Below are 22,648 nucleotides of genomic sequence, written 5' to 3' on the forward strand. Positions count from 1 at the left end.
GGGGCATTTTTACATATGAGCTACTCCCACCGTTTGACTGTGGTTCATATCATGCAGGGGTTTATTCCAGTGTACCCGCGGGTCCTTAAAAAGTCTTTAAAAGTCTTAAATTTAGTTTAATATATTCAAGGTCTAAAAATTTCTTTAAATGTCTGGAATTTTAGGAGGGGAGGCATTAAATAAGTGTGTTGCTCAGTTTTTCTGTTTTATTTTACCGATGTACAGTATATCCCACAATAATTATCATTTCCGCAACGGCCGTATACTCCGCCTAATGGCAGTAGTACGTCACCTAACAGGTGGAAACAGCAGACGATGCTTTAGCTGCCTAGCAAGCTGCTTTTCTTATTTGAGGGCTGCGGCGGGAACAACAATACAAGGATGCAGACATGGGTAAATGTCCATTCAGTGAAGTGGCTGGAGGATGAAAAATATTGTGGCTGACTGAAACCTTCCAGTGATTCGCGAGGTCATGCACCCCCCCCCCCCCCCTATTTTGTGAGAGGTATTAAAAAGGTCTTAAAAGTCATTGAATTTGAGATTTAAAGATGTGCAGATACCCTGTATTCTTCCATGATTCCTCCTGCTCCTCCTCATTCCTTCCTTGGGTTTTCTGCTTTCTGAGGAATTCACTTAGCACTTCATCACTTGTAGTCATCTTCCTGGTGGACTGGATCTTGGATGTGTCATCCTGGATCATGGCTCTGATGCTCACTAAACATGGCCCCATCCTTCTGCTTGGTACACAGTCTCAGACTGCTGGATTTGGGATGAGACCCTGCCTCACTCTTTGTAGGTATTTGACTGTAGCTACTTTCCTGGTGAACTCTTCATGATTCCCATTTGCCTGTGGGATTCCAAGGCAATGGTAGCTGTCCTTAACATCGAATAATGTTACCTTCCAGGACTATGATCTTCTCAGTTCTACCTACATGTCTTCTTGTAACCATCTGACCATGTTTATCCAATCGGATTGACATTCCAGTGTTGTTGCTGTGTAAATCCTGGTGACATATATTAGTGAGTCGATGTCTCGATCACTTCTGGCATACAGCTTGATGTCATCCATGTAGAGGGGGTGGCTGATGGCTGCCACCTGTAATGCAGCACTCGCTGCGGAATGGGGAGACGGACACAAATGCTGAGGAGAGCGAGAGCTCAAACTCAGAGTCGTACAGACAGGCAGGGGTCATAGCAGGCAGGCAATCCAGACATGAAACACTAATCGACATCTTGAACAAGAACAGGGAAGACTCACGGACCAGGTAGGAACGAACGGGTACGGGAAACACAGAGCAGAACAGAAAACAACGACCAGGGAAGAACAGGCTGACAGCACAACGCTCTAACAGACGAATCAAACAAAACCACGGATAACTAGACCGGGGGAATACTGGGACTTATATACATTGAAACTAAACTAGGGACAGGTGATGGCAATGACACGGGGCGTGGTAACAAACAGGGAATCACGGAGACAAACGAGCGGGGCGGGATAACAGGCACGGAACACAGACACGAGGGAGTCCGGAGTGACAGCTAAGGGAGGGGGGCGCGGTCATACGTGACACCACCATATAAATGATTTATTTATTGTTATTTATTTATTTATTGTTATTATTGATTTACCTACAGTATTAAATGAACTCATAGACTTTCCATTTGTGTCAAGATGGATTTACAGGGGATTATTCTGTGCAGAAACAGCAAAGTGCCTCATATTTACATTCATTAAACACTCTAAACTACTTAAATAGAAAAAAATAAAATAAAAAATGTATATATTTTTATATACAGTAGTATAATATATATAGAATGTTAGTTTTTTCTATTTAACTCTCTGTATTAAGTGTGTGTGTGTGTGTGTGTGTGTGTGTGTGTGTGTGTGTGTGTGTGTGTGTGTGTGTGTGTGTGTGTGTGTGCATATCTATACTTTTCTCTAGGTTTCCATTTGCAAAACAGAATTTATCTTTGTAATCTGCACAGACATTAATTCAGTTCATATTTATTGTGATCATATACACAGGTATACAGCACAAGGGGGGATGAGGGCAATATGTCTCTCAGCATCACAAAGCCTGTTAGTGTAGCTTCCCTTGGGTACTGTACACAGACAGGCCCTTAGGACTCATTCCCTATGGAGACACACTTTGAAGTCCATATGGATACATTTCAGTATTTAACTCCTTACTTACCCTTTTTTAAACTCCCCAGCACCTTTCTCTTTCACATTGACTGGGTCTTCTGCCTTCACAGTTTTCTGTGTTCCAGACACCATTGTTTTGACTAGGTTCTAGACATGAAGGAATGTCCCTCACCCCACGTTCTCATGAAACCCAGACTTTTGTACTCAGGGCTGTATCTGTAGTGATGGACATGGAGGCGGAGCACTCTTAACCATTTGCTGTGCCACCAGGGCTTTTCATTATTCAGCAGGGCTAATGTCTAATCATGGTTCAGCTGTTCCAATTATTGCACAAAAAAAGCAGTACCTCTTGTACCACTAAGCCTGGCCTTTTATGTTTCTATGCGGACTCCAACTGCTGCCTTTGGGACATTTGTTACTTCAAAATAACTTTAAAAAGGAGATCAATTGAATTTATGCAAGGATTCTGGTCAAATGTGAGTGTTTGTGTGTGTGTGTGTGTGTGTGTGTGTGTGTGTGTGTGTGTGTGTGTGTGTGTGTGTGTGTGTGTGCACGCGGGGGGTTGTGTTGGTGTGGCCATAAGGCTTTCTTAGCACTTTTTTTTCTGCTGCATTGCTCGGCAGGGTGTGCTGGTGCTGTAGATGAGGCTCCATTAATACTAGTGGGAGTGAAGCTGACTCCTAAATAAGCGAAGCTCCCTGAATCTCCAAGATACGTCACCGAATGGTTGTGAGCGAATCACTGCAGGCTGACTGTGGTGACGGTTGTGCTGCAGTGTCTCGGCGGACACCAGAAACTTGGGTGGCGCCGTTGCTTCCGCCTGATCGCTTCTGTTTGGTCCTGGCCAGAGCACGGGGGTGAAAGGCGATTCACAGCTCCTGCTGTGTAGGCTAGACGTGAGCACAAAGAGGAGGAGAGAAAAGGAAGGCGGCTGACTCTGATTCAGCACCTGCGCCTCATGCTGTCTGTTCTTAATCTCCGTCTCTGTCTACCTCTCTCTATCTGCTGCACTGCCTACCAACATAATGAACAGTAGGCTTTTAATCTAATTAACATTTAGCTGCTCTTTGTTCAGAAAGGCCAAATTATGCAGCAGCTGAGAGGAGAGGTGGGGTTCCCATATTAGCTGGATAAGAGAGTGTGTGTGTTTGTGTGCGTGCATGTTTGTGTGTTGTTCATGTGTTTGCTCATATGCATGTGCACAGACATGCCTGCTTCTCTCCCCAAGTCAATGTCCTTCACTTTCACTCTTTCCCTCTGTCTGTCTGTCTGTCTCTTTATCTCTCCTCAGTCTGCCATCCACCATTTTCTGTCTGTACTTATCTATTTTGTTAACATAGATTGTTAAGTAAACCAGCTACAGTACTGAGTTTATAAATATTTTCCCAAGTATCTTTCATAAAGGAGAATTCTATTGATGATGAAGTAACCCTTTCCTAAAGAGACTTGTTTTGTCCAGATGAGGGCAGTATAACTGTATCCACAGATACCCTTTTTAACCATTCAGCCTTTTTGTAATATTTGCTTTAGTTTTATGTTGAATTGGATTTGATTTATTTAGACTTACATACATGAACATGCAGCTTTTTTCAATGTGTATTATGATTATCACTGTCGACAGACATTATGATTGTCATGAAGTGTCATGAGTGCTTCATTATAAACCTTCACTTCAAGTGAACTTTATTTAACGACTATGGAACACACTATTCTGTTCTAGTTGGGGCATTCTAAAGTGCACGTAGTTGTGCTTTTCTTTTTTCTTAGTATACGCTTAGAAATGGATAATAAAATACATTCAGTACTGTGAGATTATTGATCCCACCCATGTGGGAGAATTTACAACATTTTAATGCCAGATCAACACCTCCAGGGTTGATCAGAGTTGACTATCTAGAATTAGTAAAAGTTGTAACTAGGCCATTGTCTGGGTTTATGTCATTATAATGACAAATGGTCTTTACATCATCTCTTACCTGTTACGTATTTGTTACTATAGCATCTGCCTCTCTTATGTTTCCGTGGTTCTTTTTCTCTCTTGTCTCTTGAGGCTGGGAGGAAACTGGAACGTAAGTGTCGCACTGAGGAGGCCAGTCATGGACTTGTGGAGTGTGAGCCCTGTCCTTTGGTGAGGTTTGCTCCTCTCTTTGTTGCCTTTCTATGCCTTCTCTCTCTCGCTCTCTCTCTCTCTCTCTCTCTCTCTCTCTCTCTCTCTCTCTCTCTCTCTCTCTCTCTCTCTCTCTCTCTCTCTCTCTCTCTCTCTCTCTCTCTCTCTCGTATGTTTGCATGGATTGTGCTAGCTTTCCCAAAGCCCATTGAAAAAGCTGAGCCTTCACAGTATGAGGATGACTTAACTGGCCCTGTGCCTTTTGAATCATTTCAGTTTGGGGAATTTGCCACTTCATGATCAAGACTTTTGTAAACACTGTCAAAAATGTACAGCTTCAGCAATAGCCCATTTAATTTCTATTTTGGAAATTACCACTTGCTAAAAGTTGACAAATAAGGATTAATATGTGTATGAGGAGGTGATTTATGTGTACATTTGCATTGACATTTGTTATTTTGCATATGTGGAAATAATATTTGGGATTTACTACAATTAAACAGACATAATAGACATAATAAGAGTATTTTGAGTATGAAACACAAAAAATCCAGGGCTTGCAGATGTTCCTAAGTTACAGAGACGTTTGATCACATGTTTGTCAGCTTATGATGTTATAGCAGACACTTGCTTTGCTTTTGGAGGGATGTTATAAGCTTAGTGTGTGCTTTTGGAGCAATGTTCTAGTCAAAGGCAGTTAGAGCTGTACTGGACAAGGTCCAAAACTAGACATGACACAAATCTGAGACTACATATTGGAACTGAGTCATTTTAAATGAGAAAAAAATAGCATTTTTGCACTGTTCACTGCCATGGATCTGTGTCCAACAGTGATTTGTTTATTAATCCTTTCCTTAAAAATAACGATTCTAGTTTGGCTGTGACATGCAGGAAGTTCAGGGGGAAGGGAACAATGAATGAATGAATGAATGTTTCAATTTATATAGCACCTTATCTAGATACCCAAGGCGCTTTACAATTGTTAACACAGCTACGTTACAGACAACCAATCACACACCGGTGAGAAGCGGCAGCCAATTGCGCACAGCGTACTCTCTACCGGGATCCACAGCCCCCTGGGGGACTGAATGGGGTGCAGGAAGGGGAGTGAGGACAGACCCTAGTGGCAGAGCACCATCCACCACTGGGCATATAAGCACACACACATTCATGCACACACACTCAGACAACAACTTGTTAGAAATGGATGAGAGAATACTTTACTTGTTAGGGAAGGAGAAACCAGACAACCTGAGACAGAGAGGAGAAAGAATAATCAAACAAGTAAAGTATTCTCTCATCCATCCATCCATTTTCATCCACTTATCCAGGTAGTGGGGGCAGTAGCTTATGCAAAAAGGTGTAGGTTTCCCTCTCCCAAGCCACCTCTTCTAGCTCTTCTGGGGGGATACCGAGACATTCCCAGGACAGCCGAGATATATAAGCTCTCCAGCGTGTTCTGGACCTTCACCAGCGTCTCCTCCCAGTTGGATATGTCCGGAGTGCCTCACCAGGGAGGCGCCCAGATGGCATCCAGACTAGATGCCCAAACTACCTCAACTGGATCCTCTCTACATGGAGGAGCAGCGACTCCACTCCGCACACTGCACCTTATTTCTAAGGGAAAATACACTGCCAAGAAAATTTCAGCCGCTTGTATTCGTGATCTCGTTCTTTTGGTTACTCCCTAGAGCTTGTGACCATAGGTAAGAGTTGGAACGAATATTGACCAGAAAATCTTTGCCTTTTGGCTCTCTCTTCATCACAACGATCCAGTACAGTGTAACATTGTGGCCACCGCACCAATCCGACTGTCAACCTCTCGTTCCATCCTTCTCTCAATCGTGAACAAGAACCAGAGATACTTGAACTCCTCCACTTGAGGCAAGGACTCACTCTCAACCCAGAGAGGGCATTCCACCCTTGTCCGATTGAGTACCATGGTTTTAGAAGTGCTGATTCTCATCCCAGCCATCTTGCATTTGGCTGCATGTTCATCCAGCGAGAGACGCGGAATCCTGAGGCTACCAAACCAATCCCCCTACGCCACTTGGCTATGCCAAGAAATTCTGTCCAATTATGAACAGAATCGGGCAGCCTTAATGGAGTCCAATTTCCACCGGTAACTAGCCTGACTTACTGCCGGCCATGCAAACCAAGCTCCTGCTCCATTTGTACAGGGACTGGATAGCCCGTAGCAGCGGGCCCAGTACCCCATACTCTCAGAGCAACCCCCAGAGGAATCCCAGAGGGACACGGTCGAATGCCTTCTCGAAATTCACAAAACACATGTGGACTGGTTGAGCAAACTCCCATGCACTCTCTAGGACCCTCGCAAGGGTGAAAAACTTGTCCAGTGTTCCAGTGGGAGTTAGATCTCTCTGAGAGGTTCCTCTGCCATCAAACCCTCACAATACATTTGGGTCTGCCAGGTGTGTCCGGCATCTTCACCTGCCATCTGATCTAACTCACCACTAGGTGGTAATCAGTTGACAGCTCAGCTCTCCTCTTTATCAGAGTGTCCAAGACACACAGACGCAAGTCCGACGACATGACTACAAAGTCGACCATCGAACTGCGACCTAAGGTGTCCAGGTGCCATGTGCAGTTATGGACACATCTGTGCTCGAACATGGTGTTCGAAGTATTCTCTCTTGCTCTCTAAATGTTAATAATAAAATTAATTACTCAATATCTTTAGCACTGTATATTAAAATTGCATAAAATATTTGAAAAAACTGCTGTTTGCCTGTAGCCTGCTGGGATTTAACGTGGTCTAAAGACTAAAAAATAATTAAATAAACTGGAAATGGAATAAACTAGAAATAAGCTAACTTGAGGTAACTGTGTTCTTATTGATTTATTTGATAGAAAGAATTTCTGTTGTTTTTGTATGTGGAGTTATAGTACAGTAACACCTCTCTGTCTGCTTATGTAGTGTGTAGAACAGTGATTTACCACTAAAATTCACAAGCTCAGTAATCATAAGGTCAGTATTAAGTTCATGTGGAACATCCTGTACTATAAATTTCAGGAGTCAGTAAATGACAGTGAGATTGAACAGAGAGAGGGGGGCGTGTTGGGTGTGAGTTCGGTACAGCTAAGAACATGATGACCAAAGCAATAAATATGATCTCACTAAGAGAGACACACACTGTATGGCAATAAAATGAATAAAAATAAATGCTTTGGTCATGTAAACAAAGCGATCATCCAAAACATTGATATATATACAAGTTGTTTATGGCATAGGAGTTGCAGTCAAGGAGAACAATCTTTAAGATTTTAGAGATAGAGCCAAAATGAATCTCATGTTAACATTGCAGTATGATCCTTCATTGGCTGCACCTCAATTCAGGGGCTGCAGCCTACGTAGACCGCGTAGACCGCAGCCCACGGTGGCCACACACTTCGAAGGCCGGGTAGGCTGCATCTCACGGCTGTTAAATGAGACAGTCTAGTCTTCGCAAGACGTATGTTTGCGTGACCACGCTCTGCCCCGTTTCATACGTTACATATGTGTTAGCGCGCTGTCCGACAAATATCACATCACCCACAAATGCCTAAAAGAAAATGCGTTGAACATGTATTCACATGTTTGGCGGGAAGTATAACTTCATAACAAAATTCAATGTATTTTTATAAACGTTACTCTTTGGTAAATACTCAAAGCACAGGTTTACCTGCAATATCATTAATAACTGGCATGTTATTTAGCATCTCATTGCAGTATAAATGTCCATATTTAAAAAATACCGACATTTAAAAACGAATTCTTCGGCCCGTACACTAGACTCCGCCTGTTTATTGTTCATAGAGCAATGAATCCTGGGATATGGTGGGACGCGAAGGATACTCAGATGCATCCTTCGTTTTCGGGGTTTTGAAGGCTACATTCGTCGGCCGCATAAGAAGGAGTCCACGAATTGGGACAGCCTCGGCGCGGCGCAGTGACGTAACCGGCCTACAAATGCGCACTTCGTGGGCTGCAGCCCCTGAATTGAGATACACTAATTGTCACTGCAATTACTGCAGATTATTTTATTTACTGCATTAACTAAAATGATTTCTTGCTAATTAATATGTTGTATCATTTTTTTCTTCTAAATCAATAAATAATGGTCATGGTACAGGGCCCAGTTGACTATGTGAACTGTATAGTGGAGCTTGAACGTTTCATGCTGTATGTGAACTGTGTCTGAGACTGCTAATCCAGAGGCCTGTCATGCAAGGCATTTTGCTCACTGTACCTAGAAGTTACTGCTTCCTGTTTGCCTGTTCCTGATTTTCTAGGTTAGACTTTATAACATCGGCACAGACTTTGGCACAATTTATCACCTTTCCATGAAACTAGGAGACCCTAATACTCAATCTTGGATTCTCTAAAAACATTTTACTCTTTGTTCACTGCAGTGTAATTGTTGTGATCTAACCTGGGGGGTATTCCACGAAGCGAGCTAACTCGGTAAGCCTGGCTCATTTTGCTCAAATTCACTTCCACGAAAGAGGCTAGACTTAAGCCTCGCTCAGTTACTGCAACAACATATACATTTGAACTAACCTGCTCCGTACCAGGCTAGAGTTGAGGCTTAGCTTAGTGGGACCACTTCTATTGGCTGAGCAGCGTGATGTCAGTCTTGCCATCCAGGAAACTGAATTGAGGAACAAGGTTTCGCTGCAGTTCTATCAATTAAATTGCTGTGGATGTAGCATATCATATCATATCTTTTAATTGATTACTGTAATTATTAGTTTGGAATGCAGGTTATTATAATCACAATTTTATAATCATATTTCCAAATTAGTGGTGGGCCTTTAATGCCACTAATTAAATATATATTAAATATATATTACCATATTGTGACGATACGGGGTGAGCGAAGGACGAGACACCGGATCCTTGCTGTAGACGTCACTTTTTATTTAAACACGGAGATTGCGCAATAGCGCACGAGAAACATATAACGTTTACTACAGAGACGTGTAGACTTTAGACAACGACGAGCACAGGACACTGCGCGAGCGCACATTAAATAGACAAACCACATTAGCCCCACGTGATTACGAGACGATTCACAGGTGAGACACATTATTCACACAACATAGCCTTCACCACGGAATTCACTGACGCAGACAAAGCACGTGGACAACGTTGACACACGCCCAAAAGGGAGGGGCCGGGGTCCTCAACGTGACACATATAATATATTATTATATATAAATAATAAAAATAAATATAAAATATTAATATATATTATATGACCACTAATTATATATATATAACGGCCCACCACTATTCATGTATTAATGTATTGGTTTAATCTTAACAAATTCAGGTCAGTGTAAAATGGAATACAGTGTATAATCACAGTTATGATTTGGTTGCATCTGGTTTTCGTTAGTGGAACGAAACTAGACGGAAGTGAACTGTTTGGCTAACTCAAGCGAGGCTCTCTCTAATAAGCGCCGCTTTCATAAGCTCGCTTCGTGGAATAGCCCCCTGCTTTATCATTCATTCAACACAACCACCAGTACCAATATTTGTGATTATATTGACAACAATGCCATATCTGCCAATGACTTAGGCCAGATTTCCATAATTTGTTATTGTATATGAATTCCCATCAGTGCCTTAATCAGTTGTTTTCTTGTTTGCCATGAGAACATGAGCCTCATTCCTGCTAATGTTCCCCTTGGGCAGCATGCGTATTTATAAGTGCTAGTGAAGAAGGCTCCCTGCATTGGAATGTTGGCCTCTTTATTTTGTGAGCCTCCTGCAAGTTCCTTTGTGCATGTTGTGGAGCATGCATAACAACTCGCTTACTCTCCACTCCATTTCAGTCCACGGACAGTCCCGATGCTGTGGACTACGCCAACGTCGATGTGGACATTTCCAATGAGGGGCGGCAGGAGTATTTGCGCTGGAAAAAGGAGCGCGAGGAGATCGATAGGGAGCGCGTGGCCCGCCACCGGAACTCCCAAGGGCAGTGGAGGAGGGCCTGGGACATGGACAAACCGGAGCTTATGTAAGCTTCTGCTGTCGCCGCCCTGTGTCTGAAGCATGCTGACTGCACCCCCTTCGTCTGCTTGGCGTCCATTTAATTAGTAGCTTGTGTTTGCTTGCTTGCTTTTTTCTTTGTATTTTGCATTTTTGAGTCATATGTGTAGTTACCTGATAAATTGTAGTTTTGTGGAAACAGACCTGAGTAGTTTTTGTGTGCTAGTGCCTTTTTAGCTTTGCTCATGCTAAAATGCTATCTCTACAAAATGTAATTTCTTGGCTAAAAGCCTATTTTTGAATGCAGGTTTTATAAACTGTATTTTCTGTAACCGCATAGCTAATCCAACCAACTTAAAATCTGATATTATTTATTAATGCAGTTCATATAATAAATCAGAGAATCATAAAATTAAAGTTTGTTAAATAGAATAAATGAAACAATTAGAAAAATGTATTACTCTAATCTGAAAAACTGACATCTCTATATTTGAACTGATCAACAGGTTTCTAATTGTGTAATCACTGGTGTGCAGCTCTTGTGCTGTCAGAATCATTGTTGATCTTTTTGTTTTTTTGTTTTTTGTTTTTGGTCCTTGTTCATGAAGACATCATTGCAGAGCTGCATGCTTTTTTAAGCCTGATGATTCATAATCATTATTCTACACTCTGAAACACTAAACTGTTTAAAAACATTTCAGAAAGGGTTTACACATCCAGACTATGTTGTGATGTGATGTAAAAGAACAGTGACTGGAATACAGGGTTGGTAGTCAGGCCGTTTTGTTAGTTCACTTGATGCTTTGTTACCAGTGGGGTGTTAAATGTTTTGCCCATTTTGACTTTGAATGTAGTTTTAGGAATCCTCTACTGATTGTTGTTACCATAGACCATGTTGATATTAATTAGAGGTTTATGAAACGTCTTACTCTTGGAACATCTGTCTACATAATGCAAATGTACACTCATCGGCCACTTTATTAGGTACACCTGTCCAACTGCTCATTAACGCAAATGTCGAATCAGCCAATCACATGGTAGCAACTGAATACATTTAGGCATGTAGACATGGCCAAGACGATCTGCTGCAGTTCAAACCGAGCATCAGAATAGGGAAGAAAGGTGATTTGAACGTGGCATGATTGTTGGTCTGAGTATTTTAAAAATTGCTGGTATTTTTACAGAGAATGGTCAGAAAAGGAGAAAATATCCTGTGGGTGCAAATGCCTTGTTGATGCCAGAGGTCAGAGGAGAATGGCCAGACTAGTTCAAGCTGATAGAACGGCAACAGTAACTCAAATAACCGGTTGTTACAACCGAAGCATGCAGAAGAGCATCTCTGAATGCACAACACGTCGAACCTTGAGGCAGATGGGCTACAGCATCACACTCCTGTTAGCTAAGAACAGAAAATTATTTGGCTACAATTCACACAGGCTCACCAAAATTGGACAATAGAAGATTGGAAAAACATTGCCTGGTGTTATGCATTTTCTGCTGTGACATTCGGATGGTAGGGTCAGAGTATTGTTGCTGAGCATGTCCATCCCTTTATGACCACAGTGTACCCATTTTGATGGCTACTTCCAGCAGGATAACGCTCCATGTCATAAAGCGTGAATCATCTCTCCAGGTTATAGAAGGTGGAATTAACTCAATACATTTTACTTCTGAAACTAAGCAAGGCAGAAATACCCATTTCCTTCACATCATTAAACAGTTTGCACCGATTAACAAAAATAATTTTTTATATATAGTTATATACAGTAGTATAGTCGATACTATAGTGGTATCAAAAAAATTTTTACTGGTGGGGCGGGGCTTAGAAGGGCAGTGAAGGTGGCTGAAAATATTTAGCATGCTCAAAGTTGTGTAGTTTAAAATGGATGAATTCCATGGGTTACAAACAGTTAATTAAACGTGAAACATGGAATGTAAGGGTTAACAGCTGTGTTTATCTCAGTGCAGCTGCAATAACAATGTTATGCTGCATTCCCATTACTGCCTAATGTATGTAGTCATCAAACAAGTCAACACTTGTATATTTATGTGCTTCTTTAGCAACAATGATGGAAAGTAAACCTTGCATCATTCAGGACCTCTCTGTTATTTTGCTGTTTTTTTATTAATATCTTTTAAAAAACATTTCAGAATGCAATCCCACGCAAGTCTCTGGTAAGCTGGGAGACTGTTATGGGTGTTGAGACTTAATCAGGACCACAGATAAAGTATGTTGCAGCTAGACATACAGCCTTCTTTGGCCAATTCCTCACCATTTCATCATTTGTTGGACAGTTTAGGTCTCTACTCTTTGCTTCACTCAATGTTTTTATGTGGACTTTGGGTCTACACTAGGGTTTGTTTAGTGTAGATATGGGAATGTGGAAGCTCTGCAGTGGAGTAAATGCCGTCCCTGTGTATAACACCCCCATGTCTGGAAGTTCTCAACAGAAGAGCATTTGAGATACTAAAATGACTCCCTTGTGAAAAAGGCTTTGAGCATGAGCCTATTTTTAGAGAGGTTTAGAATGCCTTGCCTTATTTGGGAATGTTTGTAAACCCACAGTGAACTGAAGGGACCATGAAGTTAGAATATTTCTGGAGTGAAATGTTTGAGTACTATATACAAACAGGATGATTGCGTGGAATACCACAAAGAATAAATATTTGAAACATCAAAAAAAAAATTAAGAAAAAGGCTGTCTGATTTTCTTCCGTAGAAAAATTCCACCCTAAATGGTAAAACTATATGTACAATTTTAACATAAACCTTAATATTATTTTTTTTTGTTCTGTGTTTTTGTTTTGTGTTGCATCTGTGTTATAATCAGTGTGGAATCTACTTGCACACATTATTGATTGATACATCTGGTTGGATTCATTTCCCTCTTAAATTCTCTTTACAGGTTATCTGAGAAAGTGCAAGGGGCTGCAGAGAGAGGAACACAGAACAGAGGTGAGACCATCGATGAGAGGAGAGTAGGGGTTTTACCAACTAAACAGTTATTGACGAGTGACAGGTCTACTCACAAAAGACAAGATATGAGGGATTGGCAGCATGGAAGTATGGGTCTGTCTGTTCTTCAAAACCATTTATCAGTTCTTACCTCTAATGCCAAGAAACCCATAGTATGTCTTGAAGAACAGTAAAGAGTAAAAAAAAATGTATTACTTCAGTTAATAAATTTCTTAAGTATTAAGAAAATTATAAATTCTCTAAAATACTAGGAGGTAAAAATCCCAGAAGAGGGCATTTAAGATCCGCGGCAGCCGAATCTCGAGGTAGGCAAATCTTCAACAAGGTCTACGAGTGATTTCATTATTTGCTTTCAACTATGACCTCTGATGTCATTTTTACTACCTAGTTTATAAACTCCTAATAGTTCCTGCCCATCAGACTCCACCTATGCATGTTTGTGTTTATATTTAAAAGAAGTTTGATGCATGATGCATGGGGACTAATATTAAAACAGGTTTTGAAGTGAGACATTTAATAAGAGATCATTGTCTTTCTTCGTGATCTTCTTGTGAGAACTGCAGTGTCCATGCTTAAACCACAGGTTCAAAGGAAGTAGAGTACATCTTGTCTTACTTTCATCCAACATCAACCACATGTATAAAATTATAAATATCTTGTTTTTAAATGTTGTATTTTCATTTATATTTGTCGGTGAAACCACTGAAACATAGTGTTGTGTCATGATATTAATGTGTTATATGCTGCACTGTCATATTGTGAAGGTCACCCAGTTAGACAACATGATAAGAGAGGGAAGAATGTTCCTGTGGTTGGCAGCAAAGCAAAAGGAAAGGACCGTCTGACGGGCAGAGCCAGGAGGTGGGAGAAGTGGTATTATACACAAATTAGTCCTGGACTACTTTTATAGAATACACTGTTTAGTGCTTCAGTGTTACTTTATAATATTGTAATAACAATTCTGATCATTAAGCTTATGATTTTCTATTCAAGGCTAAGTATTGTTTCATAAATACTTTCCTAGATTTGAAAGAATGTGGACATTTTAGCACCAGTAGCTACAGAAGTTAGCAGTAAATTAAATTATATTAGAATTGATAAAGGTTCATTTTGAGGTTCTGTTAAACTTCCTAAATATTTGGTGTCACGTGTTCAATAATGAGTGCATACTCACAAAAATACTAAATACTGAAGTTCCTTTGTATTTTGTTGCTGTCAAAGACTAGCTGTTCCAAGTCCACTGAAATTTAAAGACCAGTGACTGAGGTGTTTGCATGATGGTTGCAGTATTGGCATTGAATATTGAAGTATTAAGTAATGTTGAAAACGTGTTAAAAAGTAGAAGTGTGCATCCCTTTAGTTTGTCTACAATAGAGACAATGTTATCACCTTAGTATCTGACGTCCTTGTCTTTAGCAGTCTGTGTGATTTAACTGTTACTGTTTTAACCAGTTGCCTGACTATTTATCTATTACTTGATACAACAACAAAAATTATACTGTTAAACATTTTGTCTTTTTCAGGTGGGAAGCCAAAACAGAAGAGGAGCAATTACTGGTTAGTTTTGCACTGAAAAAAACAATACCATTTTCAGTTCTCCAAAGAAGTTTAATAATTAAGCTGTTGGTCTAGTAGTGTTTATCATTGTGGCTACTGCTGGTACCATGACTTGACATGTCATCACTGAGTCTTCAATATGACATGGTTCTAAAATTTCTTCCTCTAAATTTACGTATTAAGATTAAACCCAGTGCTGACACAGAGTTGCACATAGTAAAATGTTCATAGTACAAAAAATAATTTAATAGCATCGCATTTTTGTACGTAAAAGTTCTGTAGAATTAATGATTAAGGGATGTATATTTTGCTTAAAAACTACATTTCTCATCAAAGCCCTAAAATGATTCTCTATTTCAATTATGATGTGATCGTTGTACGATAAGCACATTAAACCTGATTGATTGTGAGCTGAATCTTCAGGCATGTTCTGAGACCAGTTTAGAAGAGTTTTTGGAGGAGCTGGATGCTTTCTGTGATCCTGAGGCTGACAGCAGCACTGCAGACACTGATATCCGGGAAGTAGAACCCAGGGCGTCTGAGATGGTTGGAACCAACAGCATTGACTCTACAGATTTGAAAGCAGAGCCTGAAAATATTTCTACAATGTCAGCAAACTCGGAGACCTTCAGCTCCAGAGGTGGTGAGAAGAAGGTCCGCTTTTTGGAAGACGTCATTCAGGTAGCATATGAGAAGAGTTACAACACTGACACAACAGAGACCAACGCTAGTTCTTTAAGGAACACCTCACAGGCCAAATCTGCTCATGCAGAGGGGGATACACAGCAGGCCTCTGAGTACAACCATGAAAGCATCAAATATACCAAGGAACAAGAGGTCATAGGCACGCTCCACACTACTGTTCAAGCAAAAGCACCAGGTCAGGAAGATGCCCAGGATATTAGTGTTAAAGAACTTTCACAACCACCTAAGGGCTTCCAAAAGGAAGGAACTGGGAACAGCCCTAAAGAATCACCCTGCTATACCCTCAGTTCTCAGAATGGCAGCCCTGCACCTGCTTCCACTGAACAAGAACTGCTTCATCCTTTGAAGACTAACACCTCTAGAAGTACTGGTAGGAGAGCATTCGTGTTAAGCTGTAACCTTCTATCGTTTTTGATCGAAAAGATTGATAGATCATTTTGTATTAGCTTTGTAGACCATTTTTGTTTTACCACTAGCACTGCAAACACCATGAAAATTATCAGCCACCCAACCACCCATAAGCCAAAACATGTGTTCTGTGTATATCTTAGGTATTGAAAGCTGGAAACATTGCATGTATTTCCCCACTAAGGTTTCCTAATTAAAGAAATATTGTAGCATTTTTAGCCTGAAACAGATACTTTTTGCCAAGAATTAAACATTTTAATGGTTTTAAAATGAATCTTCTATTTGCTTTTCTGCAAGCACTAATAACATAATGTGTTTTGGAGAATACGTAAAGTTCTGAAATATTCCTAAATGACATATCTGATCAGATATTTGTTCTTAACTTTTTAAGAACAATAACAATTTTTTAAACTAAAAATACATTTTGGTATACTGTTTTGAATGTAACATCTAACATGTACTAATGCATAGCATGGTAGGGTTTCTGGGACTTTTCTTTGCAATTAGTGACATTGTATTCTTCCTTACAGAGGAGCTGATTGACTCCAGTCTCTCTGTCTTGAATTTGGAGCCTGGAGAGCCTCTCCCTGACCACAACACTAGCACTGATAAGGTAGGAGCAAATTTCAGATGGTGGAATGAATGTGTTTATGGATGAAATAAAAGACACTGTAGTACTCATCTATAAGATGCACCACATAACTGGAAGTGTAGAGACAGTGGATCTTGGTTTAAATTCATTTTATTTTTGTAAATCATGAAGAGGCTAGATTTACTGAAGCTTTGACTGCATGCTGATGAGAATTACTCATTTGACTTGCAAATCTGAATTGTCCCTGCCTTGTGTGACTGAGCAGCCCACTGAAACCCTATTAGAGGGTTCAAGTGATTCAGTAAGAGGTTTAGAAGTGGCATGGCACATTTTCAGTGGTTCACATCTTTCTACACCAAAAAGGATCGCAATGGTGCGACAAGAAATAAATTTTGGTGTGTTCATATCTATTTCCTATGCAGGATTCATAGGTTCAGCATTTTCTGAATTATTTAAGACAATCCCCAACTTGCACTATAAAGCTTTATGTGATGAAGCTTTATATCTTTTGATCTCTAGCATATTAACAGGAAAGTATTAGCATTCGTTTTTTTACTGTGTTTATGATAAGCAGATTACATAGTGATAGAATGTAATTGAAAATGTGATTATTTAATGTGTAATTAGAAAATATAATGTAATTAACTTTACTATAATTTCACTTCAGTTCTAATCGAATTAATCTGTTTAATTTGCATCTGACAGTGAAGTAGCATGTCATGAGCAAGTATATTAAGGATTACATGGTTATTTAGTAGTACTGTGCAAATAGATGGTAGATGTATATCAGAAATCTACACTTCCCATGCACTTTATTAGAAACATCTAGGTGTGCAGGTAGGGACTGAGAAAGGACTGCAGCAGCACATTCAGGTCTGGGGATTGAGCAGAAAAGCAAGGAGCTAAATTAACCTACAAGAGTAAAATGGATTACTTTCACAACAGCAACACAGAGTGGACCTGGATGGTGCAGTAAAATCACAGCTGTGAATGGACAAGGAACTTTTTTTTTCTTTGCCCACTTTTACATGAAAGTCACAACACTCATCAGCCTATAGCAACCATGCTTTGTGGGAACATGAAGTGAAGCGTATGGTCAGAGTGGTGAATATAAAGAAAGCTGATGTATCTGCTCGTGTGATGGTAAAGATGCTGAAGGAATGCGCAGACCAGTTCTCTGAGGTCTTCATGAAGACCTTCAACCTGTCTCTGATGAGATTACATATAGGGGTGAGGTCCAAAGACAGACAGTAGTCTCATTTTGAACACCTCTAACTTCAAGAGGAAAAGTATATGTGTTGGTCTTTACTCTATCCACTTTAACAGGGACTATGTGCAAAGGATCAGGTACACATACACATAAACTGAAACCTCTCTTGGACTACTAAAACCACTACGACTCAAGGCCCTACAGCAACTCTGCCTCCTACAGATCCTCAGAGAGAAGAACAACCTGGCGGAGAACCTTGTGGCCAACCTACTGCTATTGCATTGAGAGTCTTCTGAGCTACTGAATCTCTGCATGGATCGCAAGCTACAGTTGTGATCAAATTTATTCAACCCCCAATGCTGCGAAGGGTTTTATGGAATTCAGTGCACATTTGTAATTGTGTTCATAATGAAATCTTACAAGGACTTGTTAAAGAACTAAATGCAACTAAGATAGCATCAATTTTTTTTGTCATAAAGTATTAAATGGCCTTTTTGTGATTTCTTCATTGACACAATTATTCAACCCCTTTACGACTACCACTCCTAAGAACAGAGGTTCATTCCAGTGTTTTCCATCAGGTATTGAAAACATCTGTGGATGTCAACGAGCAGCAATCAAGCATGATAAGCACCAATTAGGCAGATTTAAAAGGACTGTGATACTCAGCTCCTTCTAGACATCTACTGGTGTGTTTCCAAGCATGGTGAAGGCAAGAGAATGGTCCCAGAAGACAAGAGAAGAGGTTATTGCTCTTCACAAGAATGGCAATGGATATAAAAAGATTGCAAAGTTGTTAAATATTCCAAGAGACACTATCGGAAGTATCATTCGCAAGTTCAAGTTAAAGGGCATAGTGGAAACGTTACCTGGTCGTGGCAGAAAGAAGATCCTGACCGCGACTGCTGTGCGCTACCTGAAGCGTAATGTGGAGAAAAATCCCCGTGTGACTGCTAAGGAACTGAAAAAAGACCTGTCAGATGTGGGCACTGAAGTTTCAGCTCAGACAATAAGGCGCGCACTGCATAACGAAGACCTCCATGCCAGAACGCCCAGACGCACCCCCTTGCTGACTCCAAAGAACAAGAAAAGTCGACTGCAGTATGCCAAAAGTCATGTGGACAAGCCACAAAGGTTTTGGAACAGGTTTTGGAAACTAAATTAGAACTGTTTGGGACAATGGACCAGCGCTATGTTTGGAGAAGGAAGAACCAGGCTTATGAACAAAAGAACACCTTGCCTACTGTGAAGCATGGCGGGGGGTCAATTATGCTTTGGGGCTGTTTTGCTTCTAATGGTACAGGAAAGCTTCAACGTGTGCAGGGTACCATGAATTCCCTTCAGTACCAGGAGATCTTGGAGGAAAATGTGATGGAGTCAGTCACAAACCTGCGGCTTGGGAGACGTTGGACCTTCCAACAGGACAATGATCCGAAGCACACATCCAAGTCCACTAGAGCATGGTTGAACATGAAAGGCTGGAACATTCTAGAGTGGCCATCGCAATCACCAGACTTAAATCCAATTGAGAACCTCTGGTGGGACCTAAAGAAGGCAGTTGCAGTGCGCAAGCCTAAGAATGTGACTGAACTGGAGGCTTTTGCCCATGAAGAATGGGCTAAGATACCCATAGGTCGCTGCAAGACACTTGTGTCAAGCTATGCTTCACGCTTGAAAGCTGTCATAACTGGAAAAGGATGTTGTACTAAGTACTAAAAAATAATGTCACTAGGGGGTTGAATAAAACTGATAATGATGTGAGCACAGTAAAGACATTTGTGGTTATTCCATCATAAATATTATGTTATGTTTGTCTAATTTATAAGTGCCTCTTTGATATAATTGTAAATAAGATGACTGAAATGATCAAAATCAATGTCAAACTGGCCAAAACACTTTATTTCAGTGGGGGTTGAATAAATTTGATCACAACTGTATGCCACACCGGACCAGAGTGCTCCACAGTGTTCTTGAGTTCTTTTCATAGTCCAAAACATTATCGCCTTCTCTCCCTTGGGGACCTTTATAGCCTTCACAGTCTGCAGAGCCTTCAGCATTCTTAAAGACATATCCGTCCCGGGGCATCACCTGTTTGACCTGCTGGCCTCTGAAAAGCACTATAAATCCATAAAATCAAGGACAGACACTCAAAAACAGTTATTTAGCCCCAGAGCCATTACTGCCGTGAACTGCCCAACCTCGCATGTTGTTTTTTACGTGTCTGCACTTTTTAGGACACGGAATGTGGAACATTCTGAAGATGCAATCATGTGCAATATTTTACTGTTACTTCGTTCTTTTTCCCGTCCTTCTTCATCTTGTTTCATTGTACTTTGTGCAATAAAAACATTTAGAAATTCAAGTACAAAGACTCCACCAGTGGCAGTGTAGTTACTACTATGTTCTGAGCAGCCGTTCTTTGTTGACACTATCCAGTCCAGGAAGCAATGATCAGAAACAGACCAGTGATGGATGGCTCAGAATTGTTTCTGCCAACAGAGAGGTTGCAGTCTGTTATTGTACACCTATAAAATGTACCCATAAGTGTATTTAATAAAAAGGCCAGTAAGTAAAGTAGATGTTTCTAATAAAGTGGATGGTGACTGTGCATGTAAGAAAGCAATTACACAAGCTATTAGGAGCCATTATGCCTCGAGTTTGGAAGATGAGAACAGAGAATGGGAGGAATATTTGACCCTTGGGGCACAAATGGGACATGACTCAAGACAGCAGATGGAAGATGATGCAGAAGAGCCTTAAAGTTGGCTTGTTCTGGGTGGTTTTAAATGCATCGTGGCTATTGGATACTATGCACACTGGTCCATTTGTCATTTGAAAAAAGCAGGTTTGTTGTTAGCAGGGAATGCAGTTGTGTGTGTTACTTTGGCCCAACGGGAGTTTGCACTACCATTTGCGTTTGCCATTTACGAAGTTTGACTGTAATACACAGGAAGTCAAACTGCTGTGATGAAATTCCACAGCAAATATTGTGTTACTATTCTTAGACCTCATTCTTCCATTTTCTCAATCATGGATTTTAATCTTAACAGTTGTGCTGTGTGTGTGTGTGTGTGTGTGTGTGTGTGTGTGTGTGTGTGTGTGTGTGTGTGTGTGTGTGTGTGTGTGAATGTGTTGGGTGGGGGTGGGGTGTATATATGTAGTCAATTTTTGTGAAGTGTCAAGGGTATTGTGATCTAACATTTGTGTTTTTCTTCTTCACCCAGGCCAGAGAGAATGGGAAAATAGTTTAAATGGAGCTTCATACTCACACCTGGGTCGAGATTAAGAGTGTTACCATAATGAACAAAGGCCTGTGATGAAATTTGAAATCTAAAATTTCTGTTTTGAAATTCGAATGTTTTTTGTTTATTTCAACTCCACAGTTTTTTGTGGAACTAATGCACAGTTACCACATTAGTTGGTTTACATACAGCATTTTACATATTTTGCCCAATCATAGGTCATAGGGGTAATTTGAATATTGTCTTCACTGAGGATGAAAGATGAGAATGGGTGATGAGAAAAAAGCATCTGAAAGTAATGCTATTGTATCTTATTTGAAGTTGTTGAAATCTGAAGCGTGTTTGCTTTCCCTGTTTACCTTTATTTGTGGCTACACCCCAAAAAAACCTGACATTTAACTGGGTTTTGAGGTTTGATTAATTTTAAACAAAGCACATTAGTCTAAAAGCACTATACAGCATATTGAATGTTTACCTTAGGTTTCCTTTGTGGAGTTCTAGCACTGTGTGTATACAATTACAATACACAAATGTTTCAAACTGTTAGTAAATCAAATCCTCACCACATGCATGGGTCAAACTGAACACAAAATCACATACAGTATAACGGTACCAAATTTCTAAACATATTAGCATTTGCTGTGGGAGCATCCTCAACTGTCAGTCACATTTATTTTTTTATCAGTGTGATTTGGGACTTGGGCATGTGGACTTTTGAGTGCCAACAGTTTAAGCAATGTTTACTGCTTTTAAAGCACTTTATTTTGTATGAATGTTTAGTAATGGTTTTGAGAGCTAACATAGCTTAATGTTCAGAAGTTACTTAAGCTTCGGCAGCCTTGTTCAAAATAGGTTTTGTAATTGCACATATTCTAAAATAGTCCTGGAATGATGCACTTGATACAGTGTCCAATCCATATTTTGATTATAGATTTGCAGTAGTCTGTTCCCTTAATGTAAACAGTTAAACAACTGTTTCATAAAAAAATATTTAAATGATTAAGATTAAAATAATTTGGAATACATGTTAATGTGCCAGATACTTTGGCTTTTTTAATGTAACTGTACATTGTTACAGGCCCGTTCTGATCATTTAGTATTAGTAAAACTGTATAAGTAGTTTTTTGGTTAAATGGTTAAATAATCACTATTTAGTTTGCACATTAATTTAATTACTAATAGTTGAAAATCTAATTTTGCTGTAATTAGTATTTGTTACCATTGCGCCATTGTGTTCACTGGGATTTGAAATGTGCGCTACATAATAAAAAGATTTTGGCTGACCTGTTTGCATCTTATTAACAAAAAATTATTAAAATATTTTACATTGATTCATGCTTTATTTATTTGGTTATTTATTTTTTTCCTTGTAGTGAAAACCCACATTTTGTGTTTGTTGTATTTTGTCAGGTGACCTGGTATGATTGATGTTGGTTCATCAGGTAGGCAAAAAGTGAAACAAAATAGATCTGCTTTATTGATCTCTGTATGTTGCAACAGCAACCAACCTGTGTGAGATTCATGGCAGGAACAGTGTATTTAATATTGACCTTCCACACTAGGGGAAAGGTTCAGAGCTGAAGCATTTTTAAATCAAATGATGTGAAGTTGGAGGGGGGAGCTGAATTCAAGGGAGCCTTCAAAGAAGATGTAAAATCCACATTTCCCACACATGGTTAGGGTAGAATATTAGCGTCCCCTGAAAC

At 40.1% G+C, this 22,648-nt stretch overlaps 1 protein-coding gene across 4 annotated transcripts in view; it reads left to right on the top strand.

The window, feature by feature from the left end:
• ccdc9b (coiled-coil domain containing 9B) overlaps nt 1-22,225 on the top strand; it is a 39,609-nt gene extending 17,384 nt beyond the window's left edge. For 3 of the 4 annotated variants that reach the window (XM_076977782.1, XM_076977783.1, XM_076977780.1), the window contains 9 exons: nt 4,197-4,274; nt 10,095-10,279; nt 13,158-13,207; nt 13,480-13,533; nt 13,993-14,089; nt 14,752-14,785; nt 15,209-15,860; nt 16,429-16,511; nt 20,925-22,225. In XM_076977782.1, coding sequence (XP_076833897.1) covers nt 4,197-4,274; nt 10,095-10,279; nt 13,158-13,207; nt 13,480-13,533; nt 13,993-14,089; nt 14,752-14,785; nt 15,209-15,860; nt 16,429-16,511; nt 20,925-20,951 — 1,260 coding nt within the window. In that variant the 3' untranslated portion in view covers nt 20,952-22,225. The remainder of the gene's footprint in view (nt 1-4,196; nt 4,275-10,094; nt 10,280-13,157; nt 13,208-13,479; nt 13,534-13,992; nt 14,090-14,751; nt 14,786-15,208; nt 15,861-16,428; nt 16,512-20,924) is intronic. The other variant, XM_076977781.1, reaches the window with a different exon arrangement.
• Nucleotides 22,226-22,648: the final 423 nt, after the last annotated feature.

This window comes from Brachyhypopomus gauderio, chromosome 17, assembly GCF_052324685.1.
Source record: "Brachyhypopomus gauderio isolate BG-103 chromosome 17, BGAUD_0.2, whole genome shotgun sequence".
Classification (NCBI taxonomy): domain Eukaryota; kingdom Metazoa; phylum Chordata; class Actinopteri; order Gymnotiformes; family Hypopomidae; genus Brachyhypopomus; species Brachyhypopomus gauderio.